A 14,639-nucleotide genomic window follows, 5' to 3' on the forward strand; every position below is an offset into this window, starting at 1 on the left:
ACCAAACTGCGGGAGGCAGTGGAAGACAGGAGTGCCTGGCGTGCTCTGGTCCAGGGGGTCACGAAGAGTAGGACACGACTAAACAACAACAACAACAACTGTGAAGATAGAATGAAAGGGTTTAAGGTCAGTGAGAAAAAGGAGGATTGGATTGAGAAGATATTGAATTATTTGGTAGGAGGGGGTCCCACTAAGAATCCGATCAGCAAGCATGGGAATAGAAGGATCTGTCTTGATCCACCTGGTGTAACACAATTTGGGCTGCATCAATAGGAGTATAGCATCTAGATCAAGGGAAGTAATAGTGCCACTGTATTCTGCTCTGGTCAGACCTCACCTGGAGTACTGTGTCCAGTTCTGGGCACCACAGTTCAAGAAGGACACTGACAAACTGGAACGTGTCCAGAGGAGGGCAACCAAAATGGTCAAAGGCCTGGAAACGATGCCTTATGAGGAACGGCTAAGGGAGCTGGGCATGTTTAGCCTGGAGAAGAGGAGGTTAAGGGGTGATATGATAGCCATGTTCAAATATATAAAAGGATGTCACATAGAGGAGGGAGAAAGGTTGTTTTCTGCTGCTCCAGAGAAGCGGACACGGAGCAATGGATCCAAACTACAAGAAAGAAGATTCCACCTAAACATTAGGAAGAACTTCCTGACAGTAAGAGCTGTTCGACAGTGGAATTTGCTGCCAAGGAGTGTGGTGGAGTCTCCTGCTTTGGAGGTCTTTAAGCAGAGGCTTGACAACCATATGTCAGGAGTGCTCTGATGGTGTTTCCTGCTTGGCAGGGGGTTGGACTCGATGGCCCTTGTGGTCTCTTCCAACTCTAGGATTCTATGAATTTACAACAGGCACCTGCTATCCAAAGTTTCGGAGGAGGGTCCTCTCAGACCTACCTGGAGATACGTACCAGGGATTGAACGGGGAACTTTTTGCATGCAAGGCATGCGCTCTGCAACCCTGCTAATCGACTGACAACGGACCAGAGCTGCGTGTGCAAACGGCCTGGTGAAATTCTGCAATAATCGGTCCGACTCTGCCATGCAATGTTCGGAAGAGCGGGGGAACAAAGACAATTGACTCACTTTCCCTTGTAGAATCAGAATCTGCTGAGCCCGCCCACGCCAGGTGCCAGGGGTGGACAACAGATTTTGAATGTTGACGTCCTCTCCAACTTCATTGGCTAAAAGCTGAAAACCAGATACAGAACGTGATTATGTCATGGAAAATCTTTTGTGCTGAAGGTTTCGATTTATCAGTCATTTTATTTAACCTTTTAAAAAAACCTTGCTCTTCAGCGAAATAAAGGTCCTCAAAGCAGCCTAAAAATATAGTGTGTGTGTGTGTGTGTGTGTGTGTGTGTGTGTGTGTAAAGGACAGTCCCTGCTATCAGGCTGACAATCGAAAAAGACACGACACAAAAGGAAAATGGACCGGGCAGGAGGAGAAAATAAGCAAACCCACGTTCAAGTTCTTAGCTAACGTGTTGCAGAAAGTGCCTTTTCCAAAATCTTTCTTAAGACCATAAGAGGAGCCCAATTAGCTTCTGGCTCCATGTTTTTAAAGCTTATTATTTATACTCAATTTTTCTGTTAAAATAATTGAAATGGCATTTTCACACAGCAGTTTTGTGAGTCGTTTTGCCAGGCTGCTACAAACAACCCAGGAACACAGCTGAGGCAAAGTCACTCCAGAAAAATCTGAAGTACCTGCTGCCCCAGGACAGCTGTTCTGTTTCTTCAGCTCCTGCTGCCACATACGTCACTAAATCAGCCCAGGACACCTCCAGTGTTCAAGGTAAAGGTAAAGGGACCCCTGACCATTAGGTCCAGTCATGGCCAACTCGGGTTGTGGTGCTCATCTCACTTTATTTGCCAAGGGAGCCGGCGTACAGCTTCCGGGTCATGTGGCCAGCATGACAAAGCCGCTTCTGGCGAACCAGAGCAGTGCACGGAAACGCCGTTTACCTTCCCGCCGGAGTGGTACCTATTTATCTACTTGCACTTTGATGTGCTTTCGAAATGCTAGGTTGGCAGGAGCAGGGACCGAGCAACAGGAGCTCACCCCGTGGCGTGGATTCGAATCGCCGACCTTCTGATCGGCAAGTCCTAGGCTTTGTGGTTTAATGCACAGCGCCACCCGCGGCCCCCTGTTCAAGGAGAGGACAACTAATACTGGCAGATAATGTATACCCTGAAAGTGACCTTAGGGGTGGGTCAGTGAGGGTGATCTCACTGATCTGAATTGCTTGTTGGATGTCTGTAACTGTTAGGCCCAAGCATCATGAACATCTCTAGTGGGAAAAAGCAACGGGATGCTTAGAGTTATGGAATCTCTACACATCAGATCAATACTTACTGAACTAAGAAATGCAAACTAACAGAAGACCCTACCTTCTGCGTCATCTTCAGTTCCTGCTTTGTGGTCTGGAGCTGGTTGCGAAATTCAGACACTTTCAAGTTGGCTGCTGTTAACTTTTCTTGCAAGGCTTTCATCTCTGGGCTCTTGAGATTCAGGAGAAAGAGGTGTTTTTCGATTAGTACAGATAAAGAACAAATGGCACGTTACAAGGCATTGTTTGTTTATTTATTTACAGTCGGACCCCGGATCCCGAACGCCTTGCGAGTCGAACGTTTTGGCTCCCAAACACCGCAAACCCAGAAGTGAGTGTTCTGGTTTGCAAACGTTTTTTAGAACCCGAACGTCCGACACGGCTTCCGGTTGGCTGCAGGAGCTTCCTGCAGCCAATCAGAAGCTGCGCCTTGGTTTCCGAATGTTTTCGGAAGTCGAACGGACTTCCGGTATGAATTTGGTTCGACTTCTGAGGTGCCACTGTATTTACATTTATACACCACCAATTATATCTGAAGATCCACCATGAAAGGTGGTGAACTCTCCCTCCTTGGAGGTGTTAAAGCAGAGGTTGGATAGCCATCAGTCATGGATGCTTTAGCTGAGATCCCTGCATTGCAGGTGGCTGGACTATTCCAACTCTAAGATTCTATGATTCTATCTCAGGGTAGTTCACAAGATAAAAACACAAAATTAAAAGTTAAAACAGGAAGTTAGATTAGCCTCTACCAGAGCCAGGGCCTTTTCAACACTGGCCCCGGCCTGGTGGAACGCTCTGCCTCATGGGACCAGGGCCCTTCAGGATCTGATTTCTTTCCGCAGGGCCTGTAAGACAGAGTTGTTCCACCTGGCCTTTGGCTTGGAGCCAGTTTGATTCCCTCCCCCTCTTTCCTTTTTCCTTTCTCCTCCTGTGATGAGGCTGCATTTTAATATTTTAATGTTTCAATATTTTAATGTATTTTAATCTTGTTTTTAAGTTGTATTCATTCAACTTGTTTTTATTATTGCTTGTGAGCCGCCCTGAGCCCGGCCTTGGCTGAGGAGGGCGGGGTATAAGTAAAAATTATTATTATTATTATTAACACTCCTTCCCACAAGCATATTTGAAAGGCAGTAGGATATTCATCAGCCAAAGGCCTGGCTGAAGAGGAATGTTATCAGAGCTCAAGGTCACATTCCAGCGGGGGGGGGGGGGGAGGGACGCTCAAGGAGGGTGGGAAGTAAAGTCAGTGAGGGGTGGGGCTTGGGAGAAGGGGGTGTGGTCTGGGGGAAATCCCAAAGGCAGATGTTCTACCATTGAAACGCCTGGATTAGATTACGATTACCAGACATCCCTAGTTCCCAGGGACAGTCCCAGGATTTGTAAATCTGTCCCCGGTCAAATTCCGTCCCTGGAATGTCCCCAGATTTGCAAATGTGTCCCCTGGAAACGTGGAAGTGGCAGCCTCAGCAGCCCAGAGCCAGCCTAGTAGTGCATTTGGCTCTGCCTTGGCTTCAGGAGTTGCTCACTTTTTTAAAAAAAAACCAAAAAACTGCACATTTATGTTTCACAGGGTGCGAAAGAAGGGCTTTGAACCTTTATACAATATGTATGTGTGCTTGTGACAGCAGTCACCAAATTAAAAGAAGCCTGCTCCTTGGGAGAAAGGCGATGGCAAACCTAGACAGCATCTTGAAAAGCAGAGACATCACCTTGCCAACAAAGGTCCGTATAGTTAAAGCCATGGTTTTCCCAGTAGTGATGTATGGAAGTGAGAGCTGGACCTTAAAGAAGGCTGATTGCCGGAGAATGGATGCTTTTGAATTAAGGTGCTGGAGGAGACTCTTGAGAGTCCCATGGACTGCAAGAAGATCCAACCTCTCCATTCTGAAGGCAATCAGCCCTGAGTGCTCCCTGGAAGGACAGATCCTGAAGCTGAGGCTCCTATACTTTGGCCACCTCATGAGAAGAGAAGACTCCCTGGAAAAGACCCTGATGTTGGGAAAGATGGAGGGCACAAGGAGAAGGGGACGATGGAGGACGAGATGGTGGGACAGTGTTCTCAAAGCTACCAGCATGAGTTTGACCAAACTGCGGGAGGCAGTGGAAGACAGGAGTGCCTGGCGTGCTCTGGTCCAGGGGGTCACAAAGAGTCGGACACGACTAAACGACTAAACAACAACAACAAATGTGTGCTTGTGTCTTTTGCCTCACCATTCCCCACTACTGTTGCTACTCAGCTTCCAAAAAAAGAAAAAGAGTGTCCCTGGATTCATTGAAAAAAATCTGGTAACCATACATTAGATTCCCCATTCCTGCTTTAAAGGCCTTATCGTTACTACGTTGAGAACAGAGAGTGATTCTTTCTTACCAGAGGCACTTCTGTTGCCTTACGAGAAGACTGACTATCTTTCTCCTCAAGTGACTGGGGCTTGAGAGCTGACATTTGTATCTAGAATATATACACACACAAATATACACACAATTAGATAAACGCCAGCTTTACAGTGCAACTACAAAGCAGATCAAGGAGAAAAGTTACAAGGTAGGTAGTAATAATAATAATAATAATTTTTATTTATACCCCGCCCTTCCTGGTTCAAAAACCGGGCTCAGGGCGGCTAACAACAAATTTAAAACACTTAATTGTAAAAGCAGCATAAAATACAGTATAAAAACATGAATAACAATAAAATTCAAAGTTCAGAAATCAATTTGGGGGAAATCCATCTAATAAGCATTAGATAATGCCCAGGGCTGGATGGCTAAGTTAGTCCTACTTTGGCCAGGGGAGAATTAGCTGTGGGGTCTCAGAGCTGGTGATCTTCATAAAAGGGGAGGGGGAAGGGAAGGGAAGGGAAATTCCTTCAAGTAGCACCTTAGTGACCAACTAAGTTTGTTATTGGTATGAGCTTATGGTCTTAAGTACATCATATTAAGTCCCCACCAGATATAGTACTGCGCTTTGTTTTGTATTTTTATTGTCTCTGTTGTATTGATTTGTTTGAGTTATTCACTAAAATCTTTTTTTTAAAAAAGGAGAACGGAATGCCACACAGACAGAGGCTCGAAGGTGAGGTATTTCACCAGGGAGGCAATAGGAAACGGGTTAGCAGCAAAGGGGATCAAAATGAAATCACGGGCAAGATCCTAGCTGCCTGCTGAGTGAGGAGACAGGTAGGAGGCGAGGCGATGGCATATGCACTGAGGTCCAGCTCCGAGGGCCTTCTGGCGGTTCCCTTCCTGCGAGAAGCAAAGCTACAGGGAACCAGGCAGAGGGCCTTCTCGGTGGTGGCACCGGCCCTGTGGAACGCCCTCCCACCAGATGTCAAAGAGAAGAACAACTACCAGACTTTTAGAAGACATCTGAAGGCAGCCCTGTTCAGGGAAGCTTTTAATGTTTAACAGACCACTGTATTTTAATACTTTGTTGGAAGCCGCCCAGAGTGGCTGGGGAAACCCAGCCAGATGGGTGGGGTATAAATAATAAATTATTACAGTGGTACCTCTGGTTACGTACTTAATTCGTTCCGGAGGTCCGTACTTCACCTGAAACTGTTCTTAACCTGAAGCACCACTTTAGCTAATGGGGCCTCCTGCTGCTGCCACGCCGCCAGAGCACAATTTCTGTTCTCATCCTGAAGCAAAGTTCTTAACCTGAAGCACTATTTCTGGGTTAGCGGAGTTTGTAACCTGAAGCGTATGTAACCTGAAGCGTATGTAACCCGATGTACCACTGTATTATTATTATTATTATTATTATTATTATTATTATTATTATTATCCATTAAACTTTAATTAGTTTAATGTTAAGTAAACGTCCAGTGCGCTTCCAACGCCATAAATCCTATCTCAGCAGAGAATTTCGTGCAGCGGTTGAAGGAGGCAGGAGAGTCAGTACATTTCAAGGAAGAATCCTGGAGCAAGCACTTTGGAACTCAGGAAAAAACCTTATTTACAAAAGAAAAACCCTGGTGATAAAGCACACATGCTTTTATCTCCGGCATAAAGAAAACGTTACTCTAAACTTAACTCATATCAGCAAACACGGGGGGGGGGGGGGAGAGAGCAGCCGAGAACACACGGGTGAACTGACTATTTATACAAACTAACTCACATTCCTGGATGCTTAATGACTTCCAGCTGCTCAGTGATTAGAGCGACTTGTTACCTCTTAACCCTTTAGTACCAACAATTATTATTATTATTATCCTTCTCAGCAGAAACAGAGGCCTCACCTCTTTTTCCAGCTCCTTGATTCTGTTGTTGAGCTGCTTCACTTTCGTTTTCTCCTTCTCAAACTCCGCAGTCATGTGCCGGTTCTGCTTCGCCAATTCCACTATTTTCGTGGCCGCCACGTCTCCCGGGACGCCCGAGGTCCCTACGGAAAGAAGCAGCGACAGTGGGCGATGCAATGGCCTTGGAGGCCAGATCCGCTAGCCCTGTGGACCCTGCCGCCTGAGGCGGTCACCTCACTTTGCCTCATGGGTGGGCCGGGCCCTGGTAGAAGGCGAGGGAGCCTGCAAATAGATTGCACAGACAATGGCAGGCGTATGCAAAGCATCTCCATTTACCCAGCAGCGCCAGCCTCTCTTCCTCAATCTTCTTGTGCAGCTGCTTGATTTCAAAGTCTCGCTCCTTGAGCACCTTGTGCAGCCGGCCGTTTTCATCTACAGTCTCTCGAAGCTGCTGCTGGAGCTGGTCGTTTTCATTTTCAAGTAACCTGGGGGCGGGGGGCAGAAAATATAGAACAGCTATTGGGGGAGATAGGAAGCCCAGAGCACTTTTTCTTTAGATGTCCCTTTTATGAAGAGGCACATAGTGAGACCATTGAACACCCTTCAGAAACTGGGTTTTGCCCCTCAAGCCCTTCCAAGTCTGGGGTTGGGCCAGGCAAAAGCTACGGTCAGGCAAAGAATCATAGACACCGAGAGACAACAGGACTGCTCAAGGTGCCCCGACTATAAAATTGGAGAAATCGAGAGATATATAGCTGCACCGGCAGCATATCTCTTCTTTCTCGTATCCAAAAATGCAAGGAGGGCTTTTACACTCGCCAGAAGCTCTGCCCTGCCCTCACCGGTCCTGGAAGGATCCTTTTAAAAAGTCCCATATGCTCAGAGACTTTGCACCTGTTCATTGGGGGAGATAGGAAGCCCAGAGCAGTTGTTCTTTAGATGTCCCTTTTATGAAGAGGCACGTAGTAAGACCATTGATCCCCTGCTGGTGAGGCTCGCTGACCTCCCGGAAAAGCAAAAATTTGACCTTTTTCCTGTTAGGCAAAGATCGTAAGACGACCCGGATGGTCGCCAGATTCTGTGTACAGATCTGTAGGCGCAGACTATCCCCTGACCCAAACTAGTTCGTTAAGAAAATCCCCAGACTCAGTTCCATGGGTGACTCTGGGTCATCTCTCTGCGACAGCTTATCTTAAAGTTTTAAGTGTCTATACGCTTATCGCATTTATAAATTTTAAAATTAGTGATGGACTTTTTGGAGCTTGCTGACCTGGTCACGCAAGAATCCGTGGCCAGAAAAAAGAGACACAAGAGGACTGGAATAAATTTAAAGAATATTTAACTAAATATTGTAATATAAGATAAAGAGAAATTTCTTGGAAGTAATAAATAGGCTTATGGGTAGATTAAGAATACATTGTTAATAAAGATTAAGGATTAGAATATTAATAAAGGAGAAAAGGTTAGTAAATGAAAGAAGTTAATACCATTAGAAATATGAATTTGGATAACTGCTAAACAGGTGATATAATGAAATTCAGTTAGAGGGGATTTGAGGAAGTCAGTTATCAATGTAATGAAATTAGGGATTGGAAGTAATATTTTTTAATGTCTTTTTATTTATTTTTGTGTTTTGTAATGTTTTTCTTTTTTCTTTTTTTCTGTGATGAATGTGAAAACCAATAAAAAAAATTGGGGGAAAATATATAAATTTTAAATTTATTGTTGTACAGTGGTACCTCGGGTTACATACACTTCAGGTTACATACGCTTCAGGTTACAGACTCCGCTAACCCAGAAATAGTGCTTCAGGTTAAGAACTTTGCTTCAGGATGAGAACAGAAATCGTGCTCCGGCAGCGTGGCAGCAGCAGGAGGCCCTATTAGCTAAAGTGGTGCTTCAGGTTAAGAACAGTTTCAGGTTAAGAACGGACCTCCGGAATGAATTAAGTACTTAACCCGAGGTACCACTGTACATTGTTTTAAATGTTTGTTTTCCTTCTGGGATTGTACCCCCAAGTGTGTTTTATAAGCTGGTCTCCGACCGGAATAAATTATCTATCTATCTATCTATCTATCTATCTATCATCTATCAGAACAGTTATAAACTATGTCCCAGACAGGGAAAAACACTTGAGGAAAGGCAGGAAGCAGGACTGGTGAGTTGGTGTGGTCTGGGAAGAGTCCCAAGGCTGGGTAGAGGGGCCTGGAGGGACAGTCCTGGGGCTCCCTGCTCTAGCTCCACCGCAAAGAGATAGAAGGTCAGCTCAAGAGGTTTAACGTACAGGGATAGTCTGGGAAGTTGGAGGTTCTCTGTCCTATCTGTTTTAACCCCATGCATCCCCTCTTCCGCAAGCCGAGTTGCACCCAAACGTCCAGCGCGTCCTTTGACATTTCCCTGATGAATGAGTCTGGGCTACCTCTATACCTTTTGCTAATGTCCTCCTTAGACATCTCACTGCCCACGGTGTATAAGCCGAGATCATCTTGGACCCCAAAGGCTTCCTCTGGACTGCCCTTTTCGCTTTGTTTCACGCTCTGTTGTTGTTTTTCTTTCTTCTTCTCCATCAGGTTCTGCATCCTCTTTTGCTGCTGTTCCTGGAGAGCCTTAAGCTGCCTTCTTAAATTTTCGTTCACTTCCTCATCCGGCTCCATTATGCACTCTTGAAAGGAAAACAAAGAGAGAAAAATAAAAAATCAGAATGCTCTCAAGAATGGTTCCAAGACAGCTAATAATAATAATAATAATAATAATAATAATTATTATTATTATTATTATTTATTATTTATACCCCGCCCATCTGGCTGGGCTTCCCCAGCCACTCTGGGCGGCTTCCCCAAAAATATTAAAATACTGTAACACATCAAACATTAAAATCTTCCCTAAACAGAGCTGCCTTCAGATGTCTTCTAAAAGTTTGGTAGTTGTTGTTCTCTTTGACACCTGATGGGAGGGCGTTCCACAGGGCGGGTGCCACTACCAAGAAGGCCCTCTGCCTGGTTTCCTGTAACGTGGCTATTCGCAGTGAGGGAACCGCCAGAAGGCCCTCGGCGCTGGACCTCAGTGTCCGGGTAGAACAATGGGGGTGAAGATGCTCCTTCAGGTATACTGGACTGAGGCCGTTTAGGGCTTTAAAGGTCAACACCAACACTTTGAATTGTGCTCCAAAACGTACTGGGAGCCAATGTAGGTCTTTCAAGACCGGTGTTATGTGGTCTCGGCGGCCGCTCCCAGTCACCAGTCTACCTGCCACATTCTGGATTAGTTGTAGTTTCCGGGTCACCTTCAAAGGTAGCCCCACGTAGAGCGCATAGCAGTAGTCCAAGCGGGAGATAACTAGAGCATGCACCACTCTGGCGAGACAGTCTGCGGGCAGGGAGGGTCTCATCCTGCATATCAGATGGAGCTGGTAAACAGCGGCCCTGGACACAGATTTGACCTGTGCCTCCATGGACAGCTGTGAGTCCAAAATGACTCCCAGGCTGCGCACCTGGTCCTTCAGCTCTCTCCATAACCACAGTGCCCCCTCCAAATGCCCTTCTTATTGTGCATTCATGATGAATTGTGTTCATGGTGGTATCAGGGGGGTTATACACAATTGCATTTTCAATAATATTTGTGCCTGCAACATTTTTTGCGGTGGATATATTGTTTCATTTCCAATTAGCGGATGTCTTTGTTTCTGCACGATGTCACACAACTTCCTGCTGAACTTCTGTCACTTTTTATAATGCTAATGTTTCAGTTTATTTTTTTGTCCCACTTTTGTTGCCCATGTGCGCAAGAATATCCCTCCATATGGGAATAATGAAATTATAAACTGGGGAAGCATCACAGAACAGCTAATAAAACAAAATATTGCTGGTCCCCCCCTTAATATTTCCTATTTGCACAGTAATTCATTTTGCTACAGTAAATACCAATAATAATAATTATTATACCCCACCCTCCCTGGCCAGAGCCAGGCTCAGGGCGGCTAACACCAGAAAAATTACAAGAAAAACATAATAGGGGGGAACAAACAACAACCAATTTATTAAAATACGGATTAAAATGCAATTTAAAATGCAGCCTCATTTTAATAGTAGCCCATAGATCAAAACCATAAGGGGAGGGAAACATAAGGGTCAGACTGAGTCCAAACCAAAGGCCAGGCGGAACAGCTCTACCTTGCAGGCCCTGCGGAAAGATGTTTATTATTATTATTATTATTATTAGGTTGTGCCCCTCAGCTCAGCGCACTGTGAGGGGAAACCTCCTGCACCACTTTAAATCTAGTGCTGGCAGGATGAAAAGGAAGGTGTGGACCCTGACTCTCGTTCTGCCATCTGCATCCTTACATCCATCCACACATGCATTCCTGTTCTTATTCAGGGGTTTTACTTCTGAGAGAAGGCAACTGAAGCCTAGAGAACTCGAAGGTGTCATGTTTGTGTCTCACACACGTCTAATAACTTTTAGAAGACATCTGAAGGCAGCCCTGTTTAGGGAAGCTTTTAATGTTTAATAGACTATTGTATTTTAATATTCTGTTGAAAGCAGACCAGAGTGGCTGGGGAAACCCAGCCAGATGGGCGGGTGAAATATACTCAGAGTCGCAAAGTGATTTCATGCTCTTTATTCAGCTCATAGTGGTGAGGAGGAATGAATGAATGTCCCCTCAAAGTATCTGCTTTATATACATTATTTACACAATGGGCTGCACATGATTGGTTAATTCTGGAATTCTACTGTAAGCCAATCAGGTTGTGGATTCACTTGTATCTGGAGTATGATTGGGTGGTTCCTGCCAACCAATCATACTGCTGCATTGTTCTTGGACCAATCAGACTGCTGCATTCTGAATCCTATTGTTCTAGGACCAATCAGACTGCTGCAATTTGGATTCTATTGTTCTAGGACCAATCAGACTGCTGCAGTTTGGATCCTATTCAACTCAGTACATAACAGCGGGGTAGAAATAAATTATTATTATTATTATTATTATTATTATTATTATTATTATTATTATTATTATTATGTTACACCCACCCACTGATGCCTTAGGCGGGGGGGAGGGGTAAGGCTTTATCCCTGGAAAAAGTGGGTGGGTACAACTGAACCAGCATTGAGGCCGGCAAATATGTAATTCCCCCTTCCTGTAACTTTATTTATATTTTCCCAATAAAAGATGAGGGGGAATTCAAATGGGGAGGGGAAGAAACAGGCATAGCTCCATTTTATTGATTTTGAACAACAAGCATTCAGGAGATTAGTCCCTGCCCCCCATCCCACCCTTACAAAATTTAAACACAGTCCATCAACACAAGCAGATAAAGTTAAGACCACTTTAAATCGCATGTAAAAGTGTATCAATCTGTAAGATTTTGGGCAGTTTATAAGCATGCTTCCCCCCCCCTTTTCTTTGAGGCATATGAAATAAAATTAAGCCACGTATTTATTAAATAACTAAATAAATTTTTATTTATACCCCGCCCTTCCGGCTTCAGAAAACCGGGCTCAGGGCGGCTAACAACAAATTGAAAACACTTAACTGATGCAACAAAAAAACAGCATAAAATACAACATAAAACATGTCACTGAGCTGCTTTTGTTACCTTCCCTCGTGGGTTTTCTCCTCCATTAAGATCAGGTTCCCATTCAGAAGTTCAAAGAAATTTAATAATAATAATAATAATTTTTATTTATACCCTGCCCTCCCCAGCCAAGGCCGGGCTCAGGGCGGCTAACAAGCAGTAATAAAAACAAGTTGAATGAATACAACTTAAAAACAAGATTAAAATATTAATATTTGTGTCCCTTTATGGCATAGCTGTCAACTTTTCCCTTTTCTTGCGAGGAATCCTATTGGGAATAAGGGAATTTCCTTTTTTTAAAAAAGGGAAACGTTGACAGCTATGCTTTGTGCCTTTTTATTTTATTTTTTGGGAGGGGGGTGTCATAGACATTTGTTGGGTGGAGCAGAAAAGCATCTCTCTCTCTCTCTCTCTCCTTCCCCCTTTATTAGTACCATGCATTTGTAAGTTGGAGGGGCACCCAAAGTCATCTAGTCCACCCCCTTGCAAGGCAGGCCTCTCCACCCGAAGCCGTCGCTAGGAGGCTGCCAGGCTCCCCGGGCAATTTCCACACACCCACCCCGGCCAGTCCTCACCTCTCTCGGGGCCTAGGCCGGGTCTCCCCACGCAACCCCCTTCCTGGGGGCAGAGGAAGGCTACGCGAGTCCCGGGCCTGGAAGGCGGCAGGGCCGGACTAGGCCGCAAGCCCGCCCTCCGAGTCCCAGAGCGGGACGCGGTTGCCTCGGCAACCGTTGCCATGGCAGCATCCTCCGGGCTCCGCTCCGGGAGAAAGGATGCGATGGGTCAGCGAGGCAGCGGCGCGCAGTTTAACCCTTCAGCGTCCAAATTCCAAAGAAAAATTAAATAAAAAAGGAGGGGCGCCCCAAAGTTGCGACGCTGCTCGGGGTTTCTAAAGAGAGAACGTAATTTTAGGTTCGCTTGGGAAGCGAAATGTGTGTAAAATGGCACAGAAATACTTAAAAATAAATAAATTGCCAAATACCAACGCATTCCAAAAAGACTGGAGATCACACGTTTCGAAAGAAATCTGAATCAGAGCAGGCTTCGCTTTTCTATACAAGAATAAAAAAAGGTTTTTTAAAAAAGAAAAAATAAATAAATGGGGAAAATGCAGAGAATACTTCACAAAACGATGCCCTAAAATACACACCTGGACTTGTTTCGATTAACGTCTGCAGGAGACTTGGTGGATATTTAAGTTATAATTGGGGAAAAAATCTTAATTATTATTAGGAAACAGTTTATAAGGAGTAAATGAGGCCAGATACAGGATAAAAGAAGTCTTTTATTTGGTTGTTTGTATTGTTAGGTTCACTGTATGTTATGTTCACGGGGTGTTTATGTTATGTTGTAAATAAAATTCCAAAGAAAAAATTAAAAAGGAAGAAAAAAGACTGGTGTAAATTTATACAGTATTTGAATGACCACTGTAAGCAATTGACAATGCCAGCAGGGTTGTCAGAAGACTTGTAATGATAATTGTTACTACCTTTTAATATTTATTTAAAAGTTGTGATATTCTGAAGGAGTGAAACGTCGAATGGAAAATATATAAATGCTATGATGTAAAAAATTAACTTTGAAAACCATGAGGCAGGAGGGAGGGAAGTTGACAGGAAAGTCATACGAGGAAACGAAGAAAGGTGGACAATAAGAATGTGTTTAATTATTATAAAATGGAAATCTAATAAAAAATATTATAAAAAATAAATAAAAAAATTGCCAAGTACTTGTGTACTATATTAGTGATATTATCTTTTATTACTCATTATCATTATTATTATTTAGCATTACCTGACATATTCAGGTGAAGTTTTCGGTTTTCCAAGAGCAGTTTATGCACTTTTTTGGAGTCCCCCCCCCCCGCCAAGCTAAATGTTGTCCAATGGCATATTTGCATTCCTCACACCCCAAAACGTATTTTTAAGACGCCTCACTGAATAAATTTGCAAAATTAAGTTTCGCCCCCTAAAATGACAGGCCATACTGAAGGAGGGTTTGCGGGGAGCCTTTGCACAGGAGGAAAACTGAGGCTAGGATGTTGGGGGCATTGTTGCTGTTGTTTTTATATTATTATTTATTAAATTTGGATACCGCCCTTCATTCATGGATCTGAGGGCAGTTCACAGCACAAAATCAAGAAGTACATAATAAAAACATTAACAAACCCCCCCCTTTTTCGTACCTTTATTTTAGAACTTGAGCAGGGATTTGAACCCTAGTCTCCTGCGTCCTACTTGCAAGTATTCCTGACTACATCCCTCTCTTGCAACATAAGGGCTGAGTCTCTACCCATTCTCTCCATGTTATGCAAAATTTAATAAATTTATTTCATGTTTCCTCTTACTTGCCTTTTCTCTAAACTAATAAGTCCCAAAGCAACCTTTCTTTCCAGGGGGGTTGCTCCGTTCCTTTGATTATTTTGGTGGCTCTTTTCTTAACTTTCACTGACACAGCAACATCTGTTTTGAGGTGATAAAACCAGCTAATAG

The 14,639-nt window shown here is 44.1% G+C and overlaps 1 protein-coding gene and 1 pseudogene across 4 annotated transcripts in view; one reads left to right on the top strand and one right to left on the bottom strand.

Moving 5' to 3' along the window:
• CCDC13 (coiled-coil domain containing 13) overlaps positions 1-13,964 on the bottom strand; it is a 34,951-nt gene extending 20,987 nt beyond the window's left edge. For 2 of the 3 annotated variants that reach the window (XM_081163591.1, XM_081163592.1), the window contains exons 1-7: positions 12,723-12,900; positions 8,999-9,233; positions 6,908-7,056; positions 6,572-6,714; positions 4,705-4,785; positions 2,395-2,505; positions 1,087-1,191 (exon numbers count right to left, since the gene is read on the bottom strand). In XM_081163591.1, the coding sequence (XP_081019717.1) occupies positions 1,087-1,191; positions 2,395-2,505; positions 4,705-4,785; positions 6,572-6,714; positions 6,908-7,056; positions 8,999-9,233; positions 12,723-12,885 (987 nt within the window). In that variant the 5' untranslated portion in view covers positions 12,886-12,900. Of the gene's footprint in view, positions 1-1,086; positions 1,192-2,394; positions 2,506-4,704; positions 4,786-6,571; positions 6,715-6,907; positions 7,057-8,998; positions 9,234-12,722; positions 12,901-13,941 lie in introns of those variants that run through there. The other variant, XM_081163593.1, reaches the window with a different exon arrangement.
• LOC308569592 (protein O-linked-mannose beta-1,4-N-acetylglucosaminyltransferase 2 pseudogene) overlaps positions 1-14,639 on the top strand; it is an 89,443-nt pseudogene that overhangs the window by 36,311 nt on the left and 38,493 nt on the right. The gene's annotated exons all lie outside the window — the stretch shown is intronic.

Source organism: Podarcis bocagei (assembly GCF_964188305.1).
Source record: "Podarcis bocagei genome assembly, chromosome: 12".
Classification (NCBI taxonomy): Eukaryota; Metazoa; Chordata; class Lepidosauria; order Squamata; family Lacertidae; genus Podarcis; species Podarcis bocagei.